This window comes from Pyrus communis, chromosome 7, assembly GCF_963583255.1.
Source record: "Pyrus communis chromosome 7, drPyrComm1.1, whole genome shotgun sequence".
Lineage (NCBI taxonomy): Eukaryota > Viridiplantae > Streptophyta > Magnoliopsida > Rosales > Rosaceae > Pyrus > Pyrus communis.
Window position 1 is genome coordinate 6,858,822 of NC_084809.1, and position 21,951 is coordinate 6,880,772.

Here is a 21,951-nt window from a genome sequence, read left to right on the forward strand (position 1 = left end):
TTTACAGGTTCATTCCAATGACATTGAGTGGTATGCTTTCCCCATTGACCGAACCCCATGAATCTGTCTATACAGACTGAGCCGAGAAAGCTCGTACCTCAACAGCATGATATACTCTGCTTTACTCTGCAAACCGAAAATAGAAACAGAAACTGCAGCAGGATATACAAAAGCCCATCTGGACATCTTTCTCTATGAAGCAGCAAAATGCTGAATGATAGATGATCATACAATCCACATCAACAGAAGAATCCATCCAGCAATGCTACTATACTATATAAAGGTCTAATACAATACTGAAGCTAAACCCGCTACCAAATCATAACCTTCGTAACAACAGCAGCTATGTTTTAGAATTTTGCCACACAACAAGTAGCTTTAATATGTTCTCTGTATTATATTTTCCATCACCTCTACAGTTATACATGTAACGGAGATTAATAAATTTGTCAAAGAGGAACCATTAGGAAACTGATAAAACATATCTCAATCTAAAAACTGAAATCTGACAGAAGTTCGAACCAAAAAGATTCAGTGCCAGATGATATGACTACAATGTTAAAATTAAAGGCAAGTGGTGCACACTCTCTTTATCTTAATGCAAAGTGAAATTGCCATGCTACAATTGATGGGGCTTTGGGGCTTCCACACTCATCCAAGAAATGCATCCTAAACTTATTGCATTTCATAAAACGACCACCAATGAAACAAGTAGTAAAATATATAACAGCACGAAAACTAACATTGTTAAACAAGCATGGAAATCTTGAACATTGGCATCATTATCCTAATCATCTTCCCCTTATCAACATAAAGATAAAGGTCTGAATTTTACATACATAGTTGAAAATGGAAGACTTATCCAGTGCCAAACAAGCATTGATCATACAATGGAACATCAAGAAAAAGAAAACTTCAAATTACCAAGGAGGATTAGTTCCCTCCCTTGCAGCAGAAGGTGATCTTGATATGATGCTAGCACGGCTTCCAAGCCTCGATACACTCGTACCACCTTTAGGTGTAGTAAACCCAGGACTTGAACCTCGGTAACTGGCACGAAGAGTTTCATCAATAGAAGACGAGGACTTGCCAATTGCATTCCTTACAAACTTCTGAGCAGCAGGGGAGAGTGTCCGCACACTTGGACTGGCACTGCCACCTCTAGAAGGTGATGGCAGAGGTGGCTTGTGAAACAATTTTGACCTTTCCCTCAATTTGCGTGCAGCTTCCCTTGACAGCGAGTGAGCCTTTTCGTCTCTTACAGGCGGGCATGGGATCCTATAATGAGGCCCTTCACCACCACCAACATCAACTGGATTGTCCTCGAGATCCAACCTCAGAGGTGTCCCTTCAATTTCACCCCATGTAATAAACGGTGATTCATCAACACCTGGTGCAGGCGAGGGTGTCTTCACAAAACTATAACCATTATCTGCTTTTTTCTCCGATTCCACATAAAATGGATTGGGAGTCTTCCTCAAATCATCCAAATCATACTTCTTCAACTTATCCCCATCTCTATCCATGATAACTGGGGTTGCACCTGCAACTGTGGTATAAAGAAACTCGGCCATAGCATCCTCCTTTGGCCTGGAATCAATCGTCTTCCCATGGAATCGCGTATTGGGTCGATTAATTTCCTTCTCCAAACTCTTCATCCTATTTGCACGTTCCTCCTCTGTCAATGGGGCCTCACCTCGATCAGCAGGATGGTACATCAGCAAATTTTTCGCTGTATACTTCCACCCATCCAATGTACTAGGCGGCTGATCCGACGTTCCATACCCATCTGTAATCCTATCCCTCTTCACATCCTCAATAGATTTAACCTCCTCCTTTTCACCGTCCGTCAAATACTCATATCTCTCCTTCCTCTTCCTATTCACCTTCTCCAAAATATTTGAAAAACTATGATTGTCCTCACTCGTATACCGCCTAAAGAACTGATCAAGCGACAACGAGCCCTCTACGCTATCATCAACGCCGCTAGACCCTACATCACCGGACAATCCCACATTCGAAACACCCGGGATTTTCGGGGTTTTACCATCAAATTCATCGGCAGGGGTAAAACTACGCATAAAAGTCGAACCTGGGGTTCTACCATCAGGGTCAGGATTATGAGTTACCTTCTTTCCACGCCGCTCGATGATCTTCAACTGGGCGTCTCGAATCTGAACCGGGTCGCGGGTCTTGATCGCTTCGAGCCAGTCGAGGCGGTCCCGGAGCTTGGAAATATCGGGAAAGAAGTCCCTTTCAATGATCTTCTCGATCGCGGCGACATAGGTGTCTTCATCGAGGACCGTGGGGTGGCCTTGAGGGTTCTTGGGTGAGATTTGGGTGGAATTCGTAGGGTTTAGGGCAGAAGCTTCGGAAATTGTAGAGGGCGAAGGGGATGAGAGGTGGCGAGGAGAGTGGCCTGGAGTGAGAAGCATTCTGCTTCGGATTAGGGTTAGGATTTGGGACGAGGGAGATGGTGGGATTGGAAAGAGTGAGAAATTGAGGGTTTTGGCAAGAATTAGAGGGCGAATTTTGGGAATTAGGGTCTGAGATTTCCCTTTCGTACTGCAAAATTGGGGCTGATTTAGGAAAGAAGACGAAACGCGTCCAATTGTGTATGGCGGTGCATGTACTGCTGCAGGACGCGCGTAGTAAAGGATTGGCAGGTATTTTCCATGGAATAAAATCAGTACGATATTTTATATTCAATTCTCACCAAAGATGAAATTGAATCATATTATTGCCAGCCAATTGTGAGGTTTAATCACTTTTCACTCTTTAATGTAGATAATTTTATTTGTTAATAAAAAAAAAGGGTTTGTGCAACTGCTATGCTATTTTTTATTTATTTTTTTTTGAAAATTTTAATATATTCTACACTAATCGAGATTAAAGAAATGGGAAGAGAGTTTGAATCCAAGATATAATGTATTGAAAATGAAGACATTGTGAATAATCTAATGCCAGTTTGTTAATGCTCAATTTTTTTTAAAAGCAGAGATAGAAAAAAGTTGGATTCAAAATTATGTTTGACAACCGAGCAAAATTATGAATAATTTAGTACTAGTTTGGTACTGTCTAAACTTTGAAAGTTTACGGTGTTGAGACTGTGCATGATTCGAATTTCGTCGATAGTTAATTTAACATTTAATTTAATATTTCGTCGATGGTTAATCTAACATCTAATTTAATAAAATTTTATCTTTAACAAAAAATAATAATAATAAATAAATTAAAACGGACCCGGCGCCACGGCCTCATTGCAAGCGGGAAAGACGTTATCACGGTCCAAACTCCAAGAAAACAACCATGGCCCACATATTAAAGATTCGTACGTTATAACCAATCAAACCGCAGGACAGCCAGAGGAACAAAGATTCTTCCGTGCACCTCATCGCGGGCAAGAAAAATCTCTCCTCCCCGTCTTTCTCTCCCCACATCGGATTAGACTTTTGGCAAAAGACTCAGAGAGCTTCGACTCGTCTCTCTCACTGCCACCCAGCTCCTCCCTGTCTCCCGCCAGCTCAATCACCACCGCCGGCGTGATCTACGGCTCTGAATCAATCTCAATCCGCCGGCTTCGCGCGGAATTGGGCCACCTGATCCCGAAATTTATAGGGTTTGTACTTTTTCTCTTTTCGTACTGTACTGCATAGGGTTTGTTGTTTGAGCTAAAAAATTGATGGTTTTGAGATTATTTTTTTAATTTTTTTAATTATACTGTTTATTATTTTTTTAATATAATTGACATCAACTCATGTGCCTTGAATTTTGTTTTTTTTGGTGTATTTTAAATTATTTGTTGTAGTTCTAGCTTTTAATTACTACATCCTCTGTTTGGTTGCTGAGAAAGTGTGAGAAAATTGCGTAATTGAGTCCAAATTTTCTGTTTGCTTTAGTTTAATTTTCGTGGAACCTCACTGAACTGAGCTAATCATTTGACTCAATGGTTAATTTGTTTAAAGTTATGAACCCTTGTTTTTTCAAGCTAAAATTTATATTTCTGGGTAATGGGTGGTAATTTTTGTTCTTCTGAGTAATATATAGACAAAAAGATTTGGAATTTTATTTATGTGTATCAAGACTCTTTCTGTATTAAAATTTTTTATTTTCTTTTCGAAAACAGTAACAAATTTTGAAATATAAGTAGCAGAGCCGCTTCACCTACTTAATATGCTTAACCAAATCAAAACAATATATACATATATATATATATATATGCATGTATATACACACGCCCGCACACACATAATATGGATATACACGCACATCCATTCACAATGATAATTATGGAGTTTCGTGTCGTTTCATTTCTTATGAAAACCAGACAATTAGGGTGTTTGTGATCTTCGTTTAACTAAATTGGGACTCGGGACATTTCCTTATGACTGCTCTGATCTATTCTGCAGCTAGCAAGTCCTGACCGTAACATTCTTGTCCGTGCTTTAAACGATCAGAGTTGAACAACCTGCTGTATTGGAGTTTTTTTTGAGACGGAGGTAAACTGTGATGGTGGCATCCTGAGCTGAGTTGCAGGCTGTGATACCAGAATCAATTTCACATGATTCCTTTAGGGGAAGATGGGACAGATAAAGTTGCTTCTGATATAGTACAGAAGAAAGAGAGTTCTGATAGTGAAATTCATGCGCCACATCAAGCTCCTAATAAGGGGATCTGTCTGTTGCAATCAGATCATAAAGGGACTGCTCAATTTCTAACACCTGAGAAAGCGTCACAGGTGCCTGATGGAGTTGTTACTGCATCACAACCAAATCAAGAAGGAAGTGCTTCCTCTTTAACATCTGAGAAAACCCCACAAACTCCTGAAACTGCTGCACTTGCCTTGCGATCTGCTCAAGAAGGAACCACTCCATCTACTACACTTAAGAGAGTGTTAGACGATGGTTATCACTGGAGAAAATACGGCCAGAAATTTGTTAAGGGAAAATCATATGTAAGAAGTTACTACAGATGTACGTATCCAAAATGTGAAGTGAAGAAGCAAGTGGAACGTGCACATAGTGGCCAGATAACAGATACTGTATACTTTGGTGAGCATGAACATCCTAAACTCCGAAGTGTCCCAGTAGCTGTTAGTTTTGTTGTGTCCATTGTTGAGGATGAAAGACCAAAAGTGCTTTTGTTAACTGATGTTGAAGGTGAGAATGAAACTTAGTTGTTATCTAGATATGGTTCTTACAATGCCAAATCTTGTTTAATTTATTTGATGACCTTGTATTTGAAGACAAATCGTCAAGTGCGCATGGGCACACATCTAACCAGATTGAGCCAGTGGATCCTCCACAGCTTTCAAGCGTTGCAGTTACTGAAGCCATGCAGGGTGTGCTCTCTCAGTCAAATAGACCAAGAGATGGCGATCCTGACCCTAAAAGACAGTATGTTCTTGCAATAGCTATTTTGAATTTTCCTGTGCACTGGTATATTATACTTACCTTTGTTTAACTGATATTGGAAAATAAATATCAGGAAGAAGGCAAAACATAATGGCAACTCATTACGGGTGGATAAGCCATCTGTTGAACCACGCATGGTTGTTCAGACTATGAGTGAGGTTGATATAGTGAGTGATGGGTACAGATGGCGCAAATACGGGCAGAAATTAGTAAAAGGCAATCCAAATCCAAGGTATAATCAGTTTAATGCTTCCATGTATTGACGCTTTATACGAGGCGTCAGGCGTGCACCTAAATTGCCACTCTACTCATTTGTAAATGTGTAGATCACATATGACATTCTTTTCCTTCCTTCATGTAACTTACGTATGCTTCTCTAGTCTTTTATCTTGCTTCTGGGATAAACTGGAAGAATTAGATATTATTACTTCTTAGACAATAGTCAGTATCTGTGAGCTCTGTTCAAACGTGTCCTGCTTCTTGTTTTATTTAGTTCAGTCTTGTTTGGTGTTAGTCTAGAATGATATGAAATAGAATCGGTTTGTGTTTCGAAGTTCTCAGTTAATCTATTTGGCATTCTTTTATTTGTCGTAGTTTCTATGGTATATTTTTGCTGACTCTCCTCTGCGTCTGCACTTGCATTATGTAGGAGTTACTACAGATGCTCAAATCCTGGATGCCCTGTTAAGAAACATGTAGAGAGGGCGTCTCATGATTCAAAAGTGGTTATAGCCACATATGAGGGGCAACATGATCATGATATGCCCCCGACAAGGACTGTGACCCATAATACAGCAGCATCGAACGTGTTTACGACAGCCCGCATTTGTGAGTCTGGCACTATACCCGAAGGGAATGCTGTCTGCCGCGATACTAGCCCAGAACATGAAGTTAAACCAAGCGAGCAACGGAATGATGAGTCAAAAATTAAACCAAGTGATGTTGCTGGCTCAGATATGGTCGTTGATTCTGATCTAGGCCCCGAAGGAACACTACATGATCAATCGGTTGCCGAAGCATGTACGACAACAGAAAGCGACCCCCCTTACATGATTGTTTGTAGAGCAAATAAAATGAAAACTACTGAGATGGGAATTAAGTCAGAAGGCGTTGATATGGTGGTTTGCGACAATCTGCGTCCAGAAAGTAATCCACCGGAGCAAGAAAAGCCGAAAGCAGAACCCGTTGACAGTTAACCTGCAATGCTGGATCTAGATTCATCGACACCCTAAATAATGTATTAATGCATCAGGGCATGCCTGGTGCTAGGGTTCATCTTATTCATTCTCCTCTTGTTTTTGTCTCCGGAGAGGATGCTCTGGGTCGGGATTGGAGGGTAGGATTTGGCGGAATGCCAATAATGTCCGATAGCGGATTGGAAGGTTAACAAAAGTTGTGTAAATTATTTTATATAGATTGAATGACCTCAAAAATGTAGGGATTAGACTAAGGAAGGACGACTCTCATGTCATGTTAGTACTTGATATATGAAAAGGTTGGTTGTGCTGATGTTATTCATGAACCCTAATCGTTTAGTTTACTTGAATAGGTTTGGTCTCGTAGTCACAGTTGTTGCGATTTAAACGTTATAGTTTACTAATGGTTGCAATTCAAGAATAATAGCTCAAGAACGCCACTTTAACGGAATTAGCACACGAGTTGCCATTGGAATGCACGTAGTTGATTGCTCTGCGGATAGGGCTTTTCTCTTTTAACCCAGTGCATCCTGGATTCAGACCCTCCCTCTCCCTTTGCATAGAATGTCACTTGTACTAAAAGGGGAAAATAATATTGGTGTTCAGTCTGCGACACTTGTACTGAAAGAAAAATATTGGAGTTTAATCCGCGATGAGTAAATCTACAGAGGCCAAAGTGGAACTTCACTCAAACTAAAATTCCTCTACCTTCAAACCCAAGTAACTGTTGTTTGAATAAGGAAAACAAATCTCCCAAACAACCACTTTCTTTCAATTCTCTTTATTTGATTGTATTGGATTTAAACTTCCTCAAGAAAAAGGTAGGAAGAAAAAAGGCAAAGCATTTGTGCCAATTACTCAGACAACCATGTACAAACCAATGCCTTCTGAAATCAAAGTTCTCTCTCCCTCCCTCTCTCTCTCTCTCTCTCTCTCTCTCTCTCTCAAACAGATAACTTCGATTTTATCAAGTTTACACAGCTGATGCCACCCTTTTTTATAAGCAGTTGGGAGCTTACAAGTGCAAAAGAACACATGAAAAAACATGTTCTATTCTCCAAGCTTTGCCTCGCCTCCATTCCGACCAAAAAAAAAAAAGCATCAATTCGTGCTGTGTTTGCACCTCCATGCACAAGAAGCAACCAAGTCTCTGTCCTTCCAGCCAAGATAGAGTGCCCCGTCTCGCTCTTCAAGCCGATATTTGTCCGAGTAGTTGTCCAGCAGCGTCTTGATGGTGGCATTTACCAAGGAGCTTAAAGGGTACGGTGTAAATCCAGCCATTGCAAACCGCAACCTCCACTTCCCAAGAAGCTCGTGTCTTTCCACCCTCTCAACGCCCTCGCATGCTATTACGTTAACAACCTCCCTAGCCAAGCAGTGTTGCTCCACATTGATCCGCTCCTTGTGATCTCTCGGAAGAGTCACATCAATTGACTCAAACATAGCTGTGTAGTAATTTAGTGTTTCTACAAAGCGTGGATAGAATGCAGCAGTGTTTGTGTTAGATTCTTGCTCAACGAGGGTCACCACTTTCGGAGACAAGCTCTTAACCAACCTCAACAGCCTATCCCGGTGATTCTGAGTGCTGACGCTCTCATCGGGCATGTGGTGCAGCATGAAGGCAAAGTTGATAGCCAAAGCCTCCCCAGGTCGAACACAAAGATGCTCCAGCTGTACGTCAGAACCAGACATGGAAGCGGCGTGGAACTCGAATGGAACCTTGAACAACTCTGCAAGCTTAGACAACCTCTTTCCCACAATGTTTGGTCCTCCTCCACGGGCATAAGCTGACATGGAATCATCAATACCTGTTATACGGATGTGGGGTGGTCCACCAGGCCTGGATGCAAAAGCTTGGATTAGAGTGACCCACTGACTCCCCTGACCGATTTGGAAATCAATGATGTGAACACTGTCCTCATCCTTAATGGCTTCTGCAATGGCTCCATTTGCAGACATGTACCCGAATTTGAAGTAAGGGCAAACCTCATAGAGAATATGCATGTAAGAGAGGAGTTCGCAACTTGCTGGTTCTTTGCATCTCAGTGCTTTGTAGATGTTACTCCCCGAAGACGCCTTCCGCGCAACTAGTCCTTCCAGCAAGTATGCACCCAACCTCTGAATTGGTTCACCCGAAACTGAAACCATCTGGCGTAACTCATCCATCATCCACTGTGCCATTAACAGATCATTATCTGCTACTGCTTTTGCGCAGAAGATGAGGACTTGCTTCAAATCCTTTTTAGAGATTGATTCCATAATCTGTCCCCAGCTGTCCTCGTCTGGCAGGGAATTGCTCGCCCCGTTCGGGAAAGTAATGCAATAGTTATCAAGAATATTAGAATCAGGACCCAGCATTACAGTTTCTAATTGTTTCAGTTTGTACTTGAAGTCAGTTGCATCATCGGTTATGCAGGATCCACTTATCGAAGAGCTGTAGGTCTGGTCAGGGGAATGGTACTGATCAGACGGATATGAATGAGAATCTTGCTGCGACATCGGGCTTCCACTAGGTGAGAAACTGACATTTGATGGGGTGTTATAAACGTTATAGCTACCATTAGACCAGGAAGACTCCAAAGTGCAGTAGTGTTCATGGAAACTCTGCAATGGGAGGTGGGTACTTTGGCTGCTCTCATTGTAATGTAGCCGGGGGTCCAAAGTTTGGAAACGAGGCAAGCAGTAGGCTTCTACTTCTTGGACTGGCTGATAATATAACCGGTTTGACATCCCTGAAATTCTCTGCTCCTTTGATGCTTGCATTGAAGAGTAGTCTAATTGTTGACTCTGTTGCCGAAAACTATCTTTCTATTTGTGTTATCCAAGCTTCGTTAGAGTTGTATAGGAAGCTTCAAATTCGCTTGCCAGAAGCATTATCTGTATTACAATAAGAGACCTTGGTTACAAAGGTATACGGAACAAAGAGGACACAACATAATACAGAACCAGCATAATCTGCAGAACAAAATAATGAGAGATCTGTGCAATACCGTAAAGATAACAAGTGAAAAGCATGAGGAACAATGATGGGATTTAGTCATTGTGGAATTCGGAGTAAGGATAGGCTGAAGTGAAGTTCTCGTAAATGGAAAAGACGGAGCAGCCTTTAAAATTTGCTTTGCCAGTTCATCTAGTAGCGCTAGCGCATGATAGCCTAATAGTTCACTAACAATTTTTAGTTAGAGAACAACTAAAGAAACTTGCATTAGCAAAATACAGGAAAATCTTTTGAGAACAATTTCACAATTTCAACATCAAACTTAAAGATCTCAGAACTTGTCGTTCTAATTCATTGGTGTTGCCAATCCAAAGTTTATTCACCAATAATCAAGTGTAGCAAGAATGCAACCGCAAATAGAGACCAGACGAACACGACCAGATAAGCATCTGTGAAGCGAAGAAAGACACTATCCAAGCGAAAAAACCTAGATAAACAGAGAAAAGATACGAAAAGAACCTAAAATAACGAACGTGAAGCGTGAAAACCAGTAGAGCGCCAATCCATCAAAATGATTATGCAATTAAAAGAGATTCAAACGTTTCGAAAAACATAAATTGACAATGATCATACAATTACCGGTGCAATATTAGTCTGATTTCCAAGTAAACTATGTAACGAAATGATCTCAAATCTCAACGGTAAACTTCTAATTAACAAGATTACAGAAAACTAGAGAACGGAATACTAAACTAGTATCATCTGGTGTTCTTAGACATTCTCTGCAACTCTCTCCTCTAACCCTTTAACCACTCTGCTGCCACATTTTTTCCATTTCGACAGCCAAACAAAGTATGAAACTCTCCAACAAAATGAATCACAGGAAAACACTGACCATTCCATCCACCAAATCATCATCCCAACCACTCGGAAAAACACCCAAATTTTGGTTTTTTGAGAAACCCCATTTGTTCCAAGACAATGATAAAGATTTAATCTTTTCATAAACATTCAAACTCTAGTTCATAAACAAAAGGGTCGCCACCAAATCTGAAACAAAAACAACTTCAAAATTGAAGCTCCAGTCTTTCCAGAAAAGGGAAAAAAACAAAGAATTTGAAAACAGAGCGCCATAAAACCCACCAAAAGGAAAGCAAAGTTCGTATATGATATACCTTGAAGAAACATCAGCAACCCAGTTTCAGTAATGGAAAATCATCCATGAAAACACAACTCATAGCTCAAAATTTTCCCAAGAAAAAGGAAAGGACTGGTTTGTAACACAACCAGTAATACCAATGCAAAACAAAGGATTTGAATGCAAAAACCAGTAAATGATGACTTCTGATTTGAAAATATCAAGTCTTTGGTTGTACCTTGTTTGAACTTTGAAGGAATTTGAAGCTTCGAATTCCACCACATACCAGTCTTTCACTGACTCTGGGCGTGACTGTGTGTGAGAGAGAGAGAGAGAGAGAGAGAGAGAGAGAAGAGAATAGAACCCACCTGTGGAATATAAAAATTCTGAGTTAGAAAAAGCCCTTTAAATAGTGTGAAATAACATTACTACCAGTGGGATTTGTTTGCAAAGTTGTACAAGTGCAAATTTGGTTCAGTTGAAATAACAGAAAAAACCTTCCACGCAACCACCATATGCTTCATGTCCATGAGGGGTTATTTTTTTCGGGTTTTATATGTGACAAAGTTATATTTTCATAAGTTCAAATTGTGTTAAAATTAGATTTCATCACATATGAACCGTTTGTTGGATTAGATTCTATTATTTCAATCTCGTCTGTTGAAAGATACAAACTCTCACTTCGTTCCCAGAAATAATTTGATTTTCACGTACAACACACAATTTACCTAGCATCAATTGGTAAATTAGTATCATACAATTTTGCAAAAAAAATTATTTGAAAATTTCACCCACCAGTGCCCATGAACCTTAAACCAAATTGAAATTTTAATTATTATGAAATTTAAAACAATCATTAATTAGCCAAATTACGAGAAATATATGCAAGGAAAAAGAATTTAAAAGATAATATAGGAGAGTATAAGTATAGTGGCAAGTAGAGAAATAGTGATAGAATTTTGGTCATATGGGTTGCTACTTTTTTATGGGACCCATTGTTTTTTTTTTTGGGGGGCTAGATGTAACCCAATTTTATGCTACCCAATAAAAGAAGTTGTTAGCCCCAATGATGGATTTAACTCCATTTTTCGGCTTATTGGGGATGAAATTTATCATTAAGGCTTGAAATGTAGCCTCATAGAGAATAAAGCCTCTATTGAGGATGTTCTAACACCATAAAAACGAGAACACAATTATATTATTTAAAGCGAATGTGCTTTCTTTATACAACTAAGTTCAACTTCTACTTCCTATGATTTAATTTGGTTTATAGGAAATTATCGTTTGTATAAAAAAAATTAAAAAAAAATCATAAAAGAAAGAATAAAAGAAAAAGTAAGATTATGCCAAACTGCAAACTTTAATGAATTAGCTTTAAAATACTACGAATGAGATCTTATGTGGATACTATGGCATCATAGGTTCTTAAGCTAGATATGAAGTCATAAGACCAATATTCCCTTTTTTCATAATCAATCAAAGCAACGAATATCAGAATCTTAATGGACCGTAATAATAAAATTATTCAGTCGTTGACAATATGGCGCATATTTATGTTGCTTGAAACAGATCTTACCAATCACCGACGAAATCAAGTACATTCATTCTCCTCGCTTGCAAATTCCTTCTACATTTATAACATGTAGCTTAGTCGATCTAATACTATAATCTCAACCGTAATCAACTCATTTATGCGTCGCATCAACGATCTGAATCAGCGCATGTGTCCAGTTAACTTAAGATTACTATTAGTTTGTAACATTATTTACAAGCTAAATTCAACTTAATCTAGAAGAGTGGAGGGGTACAATTGGTAGGATAAAGGGTTTAGTGGGTCAATCTGAGAAAGTGACACACGGTTGAGCACACAGAGAGCCTTGTTATGTTAATTTTAAAGTGATAAATTAAGATGACGTAGGAAAGTTAAAAAAGTAGTGCCTTCCACTTCCACTTGAGCTTTTCTTTGTCTTCCTAATCCAAGTTGTTCTTCTTTTAATTGCAAAACAACTTTGATGGGGATTTCCCCTCCTCCAAATTGCTATGAAACTATATAAAATGATGCAAATATGTTTATAATTCAAGGAAACGATGAAATCGTTTAAGTACTACAATTTAGTGGTATTATTTTTTACTTTATTTGTAAGTGAGATGTCTTTGATTCTGTAAACAAGTTTAACACCAGTTTAATGTTTCACCCCCTAAAGTAAATATACCGCAATATAAACAAATATAAGTGGATGAAATATCAAAAGAAAAGGGAAGCGATAATCGAGTAATAATTTTTTAACTATAACTGCAATTTACTCTATATATTTAATTTACGTTAAGTACATATTCATTTATTCTCTACCCTTGAATTTATTTTTTCTTTCAAAAAATAAATAATTTGTGATAAATCATGCTTATCCACTCATTTTCGCCCCAAAGAAATTGTGAGGAATTTCACCATGTGTGGCCACAGTCAATTCTCCACCCTTGATGATCAGTAGTACTAATTTTTGGTGAAGCACTTTATGCGCATGCTAATACATAAAATACAAAATATTTATTTGAAAGTTAGAAGATGTGAGTGCAGAAATCACAATCAAATTCTTATTCCAAAAGCATATAAATATTTAATTAACCCCCAAAGAATTTCAGACATTGAATCAATCGATGTTTATCATGCAAGTGACTCTCATCCCTAAATATGATTTAATATTATGTTAATCTGCAGAATCAAAGTTGCAAAAGAACTTATGCAAAAAGAGTGCATTTTTGCTCAATATCTTTAAGCCGTGGTGACATTCGGTCATTACCCTGCTAATTATCATTAAATTAGTTTAAATTTTAAAATTATGTCGTTAATAAATTAAATTAAATTTATCCAACTGTAATCAATTGAGTGTTGAATATCACCGTCCCTTTACTGGAGAGTGCAAAAATATTTCTGAGGAAAATAGGAATCCTGTTACTTCTTTGTCCCCTCTAAGTGAGTGTACCTAATGGCCCACTCTCTTATCTTCAGTCGCCCTTTCTCCATTACTCCATTTGGCATTTTGTTGAGAGAGAGAAAGAGATGATTAGTATTTTGCTTGAAGTAAGTATAAGTATTAGCTTATTGCTCAAGTGAAAAGGATCTCTAATCTTCTCAAGTGGTTTTATTGTTGTGCTTTCATCGTTTGCATCCATTATATCGACCAATCAAACAATGATAGATGCATGTACATATAGATATAGGATATCACTTTCGAGTGAGGATGTTCGCATATCAAGGTGTACGCAAACGTTTTCATCTTGAAGTCGCGTTTCATGATATAATAGTTCATTTTTCATAAGATGCATATGTGATTCAATATCCATAACGTAAACATTTGTTTGAAGTAATAATGTTTTGTCCCATGCAGTGATGGACCCAAAGTAATGATGTTTTGTCTCACGTGGTGATGAATCCGAAGTAATGATGTTTTGTCTGACGTAGGTGAAAGAAGGGGTGAAATTATATGTGCCCAAGTTGTACCCTAAGACCTCCCATAGTTTTAACCTAAAGAACTTCGTACAATTTGCTCCCAATAACGAGGAAGTCTAAGTATGACCACTACTTAGGCTAGCTGCATCGTTTGTCTACCTGTACATGATTGACTGTCAACTGTTAATATAAATAAGTACTACAACCAATCAATGACTGTCATCTAACAACGAGTTACGCGTGCAAACAACTATTAGAAACATAACTAGTTAGTTTCCTACTTTCTACGAAGGAAGTGAGTGAGAGAAGCAAAAGGCATGATGAAACCTTGACTTTGTTGCACGTAAATTCCTATTCCCTATCATCACGCCGACCATGTTACGGCTTTTGGGAGATTGACAGCACCAAATGTTTCATGTTCTGCCTTTGCATGCCTTGCACTTTTCAAGTTTTGTCCTCATCTCATCTTCCCCCAAAGTTGCAGGCTTTGCCCTTGTGTTTGCCGGAAAGGAATCCTCTCCGGATCCCTTCCACCAAATCTTACCAATAAACAAATCTAAACCCTTGAAATTTGATCCAACGATTAAAGTTATTATAACTTTTAAAAAGATCTCCTATTTTTAGCCGTTAAATCAAATTTTAAGAGCCCGGATTTGTTGATTGGTAGGATTTGATGGAAGGGATCGGAGAGGATCCCTTTCCGTCTTTGCCAACCCTTCAAACTCAAAACTAGATCAAACTCCAATTTTTGTTCTTCATTTTAGGTCACATGTAGGTCCCCTCCATCGACCCTTTTCGATTTGCTAACACAAGAACTTGATTTTTACTCAAATTTTGAACTTTGTTGGATTATTATACTCGATATCTCTTGAGATCTTTCTTTATTTAATTAATGTGAGTCATGGACTCATGGGATTAGGGTAATTAAATATAACATGTGTCCATGAAAAGTAATGAACATGAAACTTGGTTGTGTGTCGATTTGGAAGCTCAAGTGATTAAGAGTACTTGTTATTGCATTTGAAGTTTCGTGTTTAATTTCCTTTCTTGTCTCCTGTATAAAAAGTTGGCCGAAAGGCTCAAAATACAAAAGGAATATGCAAAGCCCATCAAAAGCAATGGCGGAACCCAAGACCAAATATTAGCCGAAGCCCTTGCAGGTTGAGAGCCCAGAAGCCCAATTTCACAGAAGCTCTACTTCTGATGACAAAGGAGCTCCTGGAGTCTTGCACTTGCACTACTGCCTTGAATCTTGCATTCAAATATAAGAGGTCTTGGCACATTTAATTTTACCAGGAATTGAGTTAATTAATTCCATTGACATGAAGTATTGCGAAAAAAAAAAAAGGCCCGCTGATAGAGTTGGGCGGGGACGTGATACTAGTTATCAGGTCAGAAAGACACATGTTCCATAAGCCGGCCCTCTTAAAAACTTAGGCTAAGCTTAGTACTGGTTTGGTACTGAGATGCTTTATAAAAAGTGGGTAAGCTGAGCTCAAAAAAGTTATTGGTAAACACTTAAACACAGTTTATTTTCATAGTTTTTGGTGAAAAAAAGTTAAAAACGTGAAGCAGCAAAAATGAGCTTATTCTCATAGCACAACAAAAGCAGTTTTTTTTCAAAACACAGCAATACCAAACCAACCCTTAATAGGAGCAAGAGACTAGGTGGTAACAATCAGAATGAAAAATATTATTTAATCGTGGAAATGCCATGTCTGGTGCCATTAGCTGGATCTCTCTCAAATCCTATGGCTATGGTTCCTATATATTCAAAGCAAGCGGACTACTCAATTTGAGAAATTACAGAATATGAAATATTCTTTGAAGTTTCTGTTGAAAAATAAAAGAATCCGACGTCGGAAACCAAACAAAATAAAATACAGTACGTAATGAATGGGTTTACTAATAATTGTACCGTTACCCTTTTGTGACTTGTTGAAAGAACAAAAAAAACATTTAATATGATTGAAAGCTGAATATAACCTCACTTTGGAATGTTTTCTGAGTAAATTTTCTGCAGGACATATGCTTCCATAGCAGCAATCTTCAATTTCAAAGTAATCATGGGCATTTGGAATCTTGCATTTTCCCTTCAATCAAGGAATAAACTCATAGTGGCAAGAGGCATGGCCTGCAGGAAAACATTAAAAAAATAAATATTATTTTATTGTGGCAAAAATAATTGACATCATAAGCAAACAAGTGACTGTAGATCCCATGTGAGTTATGGTCCTTTTTTGAAAGTTACGGATAGAGGGAAAGGGGTAGACCTGGCAATTTCTTACACGACCCGTTAACACGACACGTAAACGACACGAAAATAACGGGTTTCGGGTCAACACGATAACTAATCGGGTCATTATCGGGTCACACGATAATAACCCGTTAATAACGGGTCCTTAACAGGTTTACACGAGAGTGACACGCGGGTAACCTGTTTCGACACGATAAGAAAAATGCTATTTTGATGATTTTAATTTTTTAAACTACTAAAAAAAACTTACTATAAAATGCAATAGATATAATGAATATGTATATATTGTTTATTAATTATTATTCTATATAAACTTTAAATTTTAAGTTTTATTTATTTATTTATTTTTATAGTATATTATAGGCAAAGATTGAGATTAAAAATTCATAAAACACATTAAAAATAAAAATATCAAGTAATATAAAAGTACCAAACACATAAAAAATTATAATAATTAGTTTCCCGCCTAATATTTCAAGAGTTTCATCCATTTCCCGCCTAATGTTTGGGAAATTTTGCAGCCTATATCCATCTATTTCCCGCCTAATATTTAACCCAAAGAAACTCTAAGTGTTAGTTAATGTATCGTTTTGATGGGATACGCATCCTATGAAACAAATTTCAATGATCCAACCGTCAAACTTGTTTATATATGCTTCGAGATCGCATACGCCAAAATTTGCAAAAAAAAAATATTCAAAGAATAAGAAACGAGACAAAACTTTTCAACGGTTATAAACGAAAAATCACGATTTAACGGTTGTTTTAACTCTGATTTTGATGATTTTTTACAGCTATACTCTTTGACCCTATATGAATATAATGAATGAATTCGATCTTCAATTTAAAATATTTACATTGGTGGATACCACAAAATCTTATGTTATACTTGATAAAAGTATAAATAAACTCTCAAGTGTTAGTGAATTTATCATTTTGATGGGATACGCATCTTACAAAACTAATTTCAACGATCCAACCGTCAAACTTGTTTATATATGCTTTGATATCGCATACACCAAAAATTGCAAAAAACAAACATTCAGACATCAAGTAACGAGACAAAAAATTTTGACTGTTATAAACGAAAAATCACGATTTAACGGTTATTTTAACTTCGATTTTGATGATTTTTTACAGCTACACTCCTTGACCCTATATGAATACAATGAATGAATTCGATCTTCAATTTAAAATATTTACACTAGTGGATACCACAAAATCTTATGTTATACTTGATGAAAATATAAATAAACTCTCAAATGTTAGTGAATCTATCGTTTTGATGGGATATGCTTCCTACGAAACTAATGTCAACGATCCAACCGTCTAACTTGTTTATATATGCTTCAAGATCGCATACACCAAAAATTGAAAAAAACAAACATTCAGAGTTCAAGTAATGAGACAAAACTGTTCGACGGTTATAAATGAAAAATCACGATTTAACGGTTATTTTAACTCCGATTTTGATGATTTTTTATAGCTACACTCCTTGACCCTATATGAATACAATGAATGAATTCGATCTTCAATTTAAAATATTTACACTAGTGGATACCACAAAATCTTATGTTATACTTGATGAAAATATAAATAAACTCTTAAGTGTTAGTGAATCTATTGTTTTGATGGGATACACATCTTACGAAACTAATTTCAACGATCCAACCGTCAAACTTGTTTATATATGCTTCGAGATCGCATACGCCAAAAATTGCAAAAAACAAACATTCAGAGATCAAGTAAAGAGACAAAACTTTTCAACGGTTATGAACGAAAAATCACGATTTAACCGTTATTTTAACTTCGATTTTGATGATTTTTTATAGCTACACTTCTTGACCCTATATGAATACAATGAATGAATTCGATCTTCAATTTGAAATATTTACACTAGCGGATACCACAAAATCTTATGTTTATACTTGATGAAAGTATAAATAAACTCTTAAATGTTAGTGAATTTATCGTTTTGATGGGATACGCATCCTACAAAACTAATTTCAACGATCCAACCGTCAAACTTATTTATATATGCTTCGAGATCGCATACGCCAAAAATTGCAAAAAACAAACATTCAGAGATCAAGTAATGAGACAAAACTTTTCGACGGTTATAAATGAAAAATCACGATTTAACGGTTATTTTAACTCCGATTTTGATGATTTTTTATAGCTACACTCCTTGACCCTATATGAATACAATGAATGAATTCGATCTTCAATTTAAAATATTTACACTAGTGGATACCACAAAATCTTATGTTATACTTGATGAAAATATAAATAAACTCTTAAGTGTTAGTGAATCTATTGTTTTGATGGGATACACATCCTACGAAACTAATTTCAACGATCCAACCGTCAAACTTGTTTATATATGCTTCGAGATCGCATACGCCAAAAATTGCAAAAAATAAACATTCAGAGATCAAGTAACGAGACAAAATGTTTCGACGGTTATAAAAGAAAAATCACGATTTTACGGTTATTTTAACTCTGATTTTGATGATTTTTTACAGCTACACTCCTTGATCCTATATGAATACAATGAACTAATTTGATCGTCAATTTAAAATATTTATAGAAGTGGATATATACCACAAAATCTTATGTCATGATGATCTATGAAAATTGAGGATTTTGTAAAAGGAATAACATGTAAGCTTTGAGTTCCATTGGCAAGGTTACATGGTCGTTTAGATTTTTAAAACCCTCCAAATCTCATGAACAATGTTATTTATTTTAGTGAAAAATTAATAAAATTAATAATAATTATTGTAGAAGTGTGAAAAATGTAATCACTCGTAATAAAAAGCTTTACAACTTTCATTAAGGGGTCAACTCCGAAATTTAGTATGCATATACTGATTTAGTATTATGTTTTACATTTTTTTGGGTCAAATTATGTTTTTCATTTTCATTTTTATTGATTTAAAATATATTTTTCTTAACGGGTAACGGGTCGGGTCATATTACCTGAAAATATTAACGGGTTGATTTCGGGTCGGGTTATATTACCCGTTTACTTTAACGGGTATTACACGACACGACCCGTTAAGCTATCGGGTATGACACGAAAACGACACGAACACGAGAAACACGACACGAATGCCAGGTCTAGAAAGGGGGAGGGGGAGGGCGTTAAATAGTTCACAGTCGATATTTTTGTTTTCACGTTGAATTCTTATGATAAAATCACATGTTAAAAACTACTTCATATATTTTTAAGAACTTATTTGGTGATTCAAAATCTAGGTAATTATTTATTTAGACTATTTAATGCCAAGATTTTGACAGCAAGAAAACGAAGAGGAATTAGTATATTGAAATCATTATGAACATATATAATCATTTTAAATTTACTACATTTAAGTTTTTTTAGAACCTCAGCGGAACGAGGGTTACTACATTCAGTTATTTCACATAATAACTTCCTTCAAAATTTCCATCATTGTGTCTAAAATTATAAGAAACGATAAGATATTCGGTAATGCTGCATGACAAAGACATCTTGTAGACTCTCACACCAAATAAGACCAAAATACATAATCTTATATTTTTCTAAAGAAAGCCTTACGAATGACCCAATGAGGTACCCTACCAAGTTTTTCTGTTAAGAAACAACTAACCACGTTATCCAAATCTCACATCACATGGCTAACCCACCAACATTTGTATGGACATGTCACATGCTCCTTTCTTCACTCTTTTTGGTTTTATGCTAAAAACAGAAAGAAAAAAGATAATGAAGGACTTACTTGGATCAAGTTCTGTAATTAAAGCAGCACCCTTGAAGTAGCAAGATCCACCTTTGTGTTTGAATCTTTGGAAGTAGCTGTTGAATGCATAGGAAGCATGGTCTTTCACAGTGTTTGGGAAATAGCAAGCTTGGTTCACCTGAATCTTGCTACAATCTGCACCTCCTCCTCCCCCACAAGCCCAATCCATTGCTGCCTGCAACTCGCTGTCCGGCGTCTGCTCGTCGGCGATGCACCATTGCTCAAACTCCGCAACTGAAAAATGTAGTGTGCGCGCACACACGCATTAAGTGACAATGCTAGTAGAAAATAAATCACACTAAAGTTTTTTTTTAGGGTTCGATACATGGAGACTGAACTTATATGCATCATGCATGGACGCGAAACTCAAAAAGCTGTGTGATTAGGTTACCTGATTTGAGAGGAGCAGCTGAGAGAACGAGCAGAGAAATTATCACCTTTATCAGAAAATTCGACATTTCACAGAGAGAGAGAGAGAGAGAGAGAGAGAGAGAGAGGTTTGTTTTTACTAGGGATGACCTATCCGAATGAAAGTCTCAGTGGCCAAGAGCCACCTCCATATATATATATATATATATATATATATATATATATATATTATGTATTAGTGTAAAACTTTGTAAATTAGTGTTTAAAGGATCTCTTTTAATAATTTAAGCAGATGCAAGAGATGGGCACATTACCGTGTTATGGAGAAAGAAATTTGATTTCAGGTGCAATATAAAAACTAATGCAGTGTAATGGGGTTTATTCGACAAGATTTTTGGTATTTTGGTTTTTTGGCCATTCCATCCGTAATTAATTGGAGACTCATGTATCTTAAGCTATGTTTTAGGGGTGGATGGGGATTTGGTAATTGTAACTAAATATGCTTTGGTGGCTTAGGCAGTTGTATTAGCATTCATGAAGGTGTTTATACTATCATGAAGAGGGTTGAGATGTTGCAGACAGATTATGTGATGTAGAATTTAATGTTACTATGTCAAGCCTTGTGTTTGAAAATTTCTTCTCTACCGCTCTATCGTTCTACATAAAAAACAAAGTCACAATTTCTTTTTAAACAAGGTAAATATTATAAACTACTCTAGTTTACAAAGAGTGATTATTAGAATGCAAGCATCTAACTTAAAACTAATTGACGAGGAGGGTGATTTGAATTAACACCTACGTGGGTAAAGAATTCAACATATATCCCCCACTACGTGTTTAAGCTTTGCTAGTAGATTATGGTTTCTTTTTATTGTGTTATATTTCCTTTTGCAATTAGGGTTCCTATTTCAATTAGAATATCTATGCTTACTAGGATATAAACGGTTTAGCTCAGTGTGAACTTGAGCTCAAGCAACCGCATTCGCTCTCCATCTCTCTCGCGCACTACGAATGGATTCCCGAGAGATCAAGTGTCAATGTTATGGTTGTTTTAAGAAAATGCTGAGACGCAGGTGTCCATGTAAGGCCTGTAAATGTGATGAGAAAATAAAGAAGTGACTGCAATGGCGACGGCGAACGCTCCGAGAGATTTAACTCTTTTTTAGTTCTTTCTTTCTTTTGAATTCAGTTTTACGTTGTATCAAGTTCAAGTAGTCCCCAAATACTGGGCTCGGATACATATTGTGGTTGATTGACCTTGTGTGGAAATTTAGTTGTTTGTGCGGTTTTTGTCCACTTTAATTTAGCTTATTCGAATTGTTAAATAAGTTCTTGCTAGTTATGAGGCAATCAATTGGTCAAGACAACGGTGTTCACCGCTTGTATCTAAGTTCAAATCCCCTTCT

General features: G+C 37.0%; 4 protein-coding genes across 6 annotated transcripts; 1 reads left to right on the forward strand and 3 right to left on the reverse strand.

Moving 5' to 3' along the window:
• Window positions 1-758: 758 nt before the first annotated feature.
• LOC137739544 (uncharacterized) lies at window positions 759-2,558 on the reverse strand. Its single transcript, XM_068479150.1, has one exon. It carries the CDS (start codon window positions 2,433-2,435, stop codon window positions 921-923), a length of 1,515 nt encoding a protein of 504 aa, XP_068335251.1. The 5' UTR covers window positions 2,436-2,558; the 3' UTR covers window positions 759-920.
• An 832-nt stretch (window positions 2,559-3,390) lies between these two features.
• Window positions 3,391-6,942, forward strand: LOC137739716 (WRKY transcription factor 1-like). The gene is made up of 5 exons (XM_068479396.1): window positions 3,391-3,619; window positions 4,410-5,159; window positions 5,246-5,396; window positions 5,488-5,646; window positions 6,064-6,942. Exons 2-5 carry the CDS (start codon window positions 4,562-4,564, stop codon window positions 6,608-6,610), a joined length of 1,455 nt encoding a protein of 484 aa, XP_068335497.1. The 5' UTR covers window positions 3,391-3,619; window positions 4,410-4,561; the 3' UTR covers window positions 6,611-6,942.
• A 449-nt stretch (window positions 6,943-7,391) lies between these two features.
• Window positions 7,392-11,025, reverse strand: LOC137740799 (scarecrow-like transcription factor PAT1). Of its 3 annotated transcripts, XM_068480598.1 has the most exons (3): window positions 10,925-11,005; window positions 9,601-9,775; window positions 7,392-9,487 (listed from the first exon to the last, which is right to left on the reverse strand). In XM_068480598.1, the coding sequence occupies exon 3, from the start codon at window positions 9,371-9,373 to the stop codon at window positions 7,712-7,714; it is 1,662 nt and encodes a 553-aa protein (XP_068336699.1). In that variant the 5' UTR covers window positions 9,374-9,487; window positions 9,601-9,775; window positions 10,925-11,005; the 3' UTR covers window positions 7,392-7,711. The 3 variants fall into 3 exon arrangements, with proteins under 3 accessions (XP_068336699.1, XP_068336701.1, XP_068336700.1); XM_068480600.1 differs by lacking the exon at window positions 9,601-9,775 and having other exon boundaries at window positions 10,925-11,025; XM_068480599.1 differs by lacking the exon at window positions 10,925-11,005 and having other exon boundaries at window positions 9,601-10,185.
• Window positions 11,026-15,978: 4,953 nt separating this feature from the next.
• LOC137738755 (glucan endo-1,3-beta-glucosidase 1) lies at window positions 15,979-20,659 on the reverse strand. Its single transcript, XM_068478230.1, has 3 exons — window positions 20,568-20,659; window positions 20,156-20,410; window positions 15,979-16,268 (listed from the first exon to the last, which is right to left on the reverse strand). Exons 1-3 carry the CDS (start codon window positions 20,632-20,634, stop codon window positions 16,234-16,236), a joined length of 357 nt encoding a protein of 118 aa, XP_068334331.1. The 5' UTR covers window positions 20,635-20,659; the 3' UTR covers window positions 15,979-16,233.
• Between the last annotated feature and the right edge of the window lie 1,292 nt (window positions 20,660-21,951).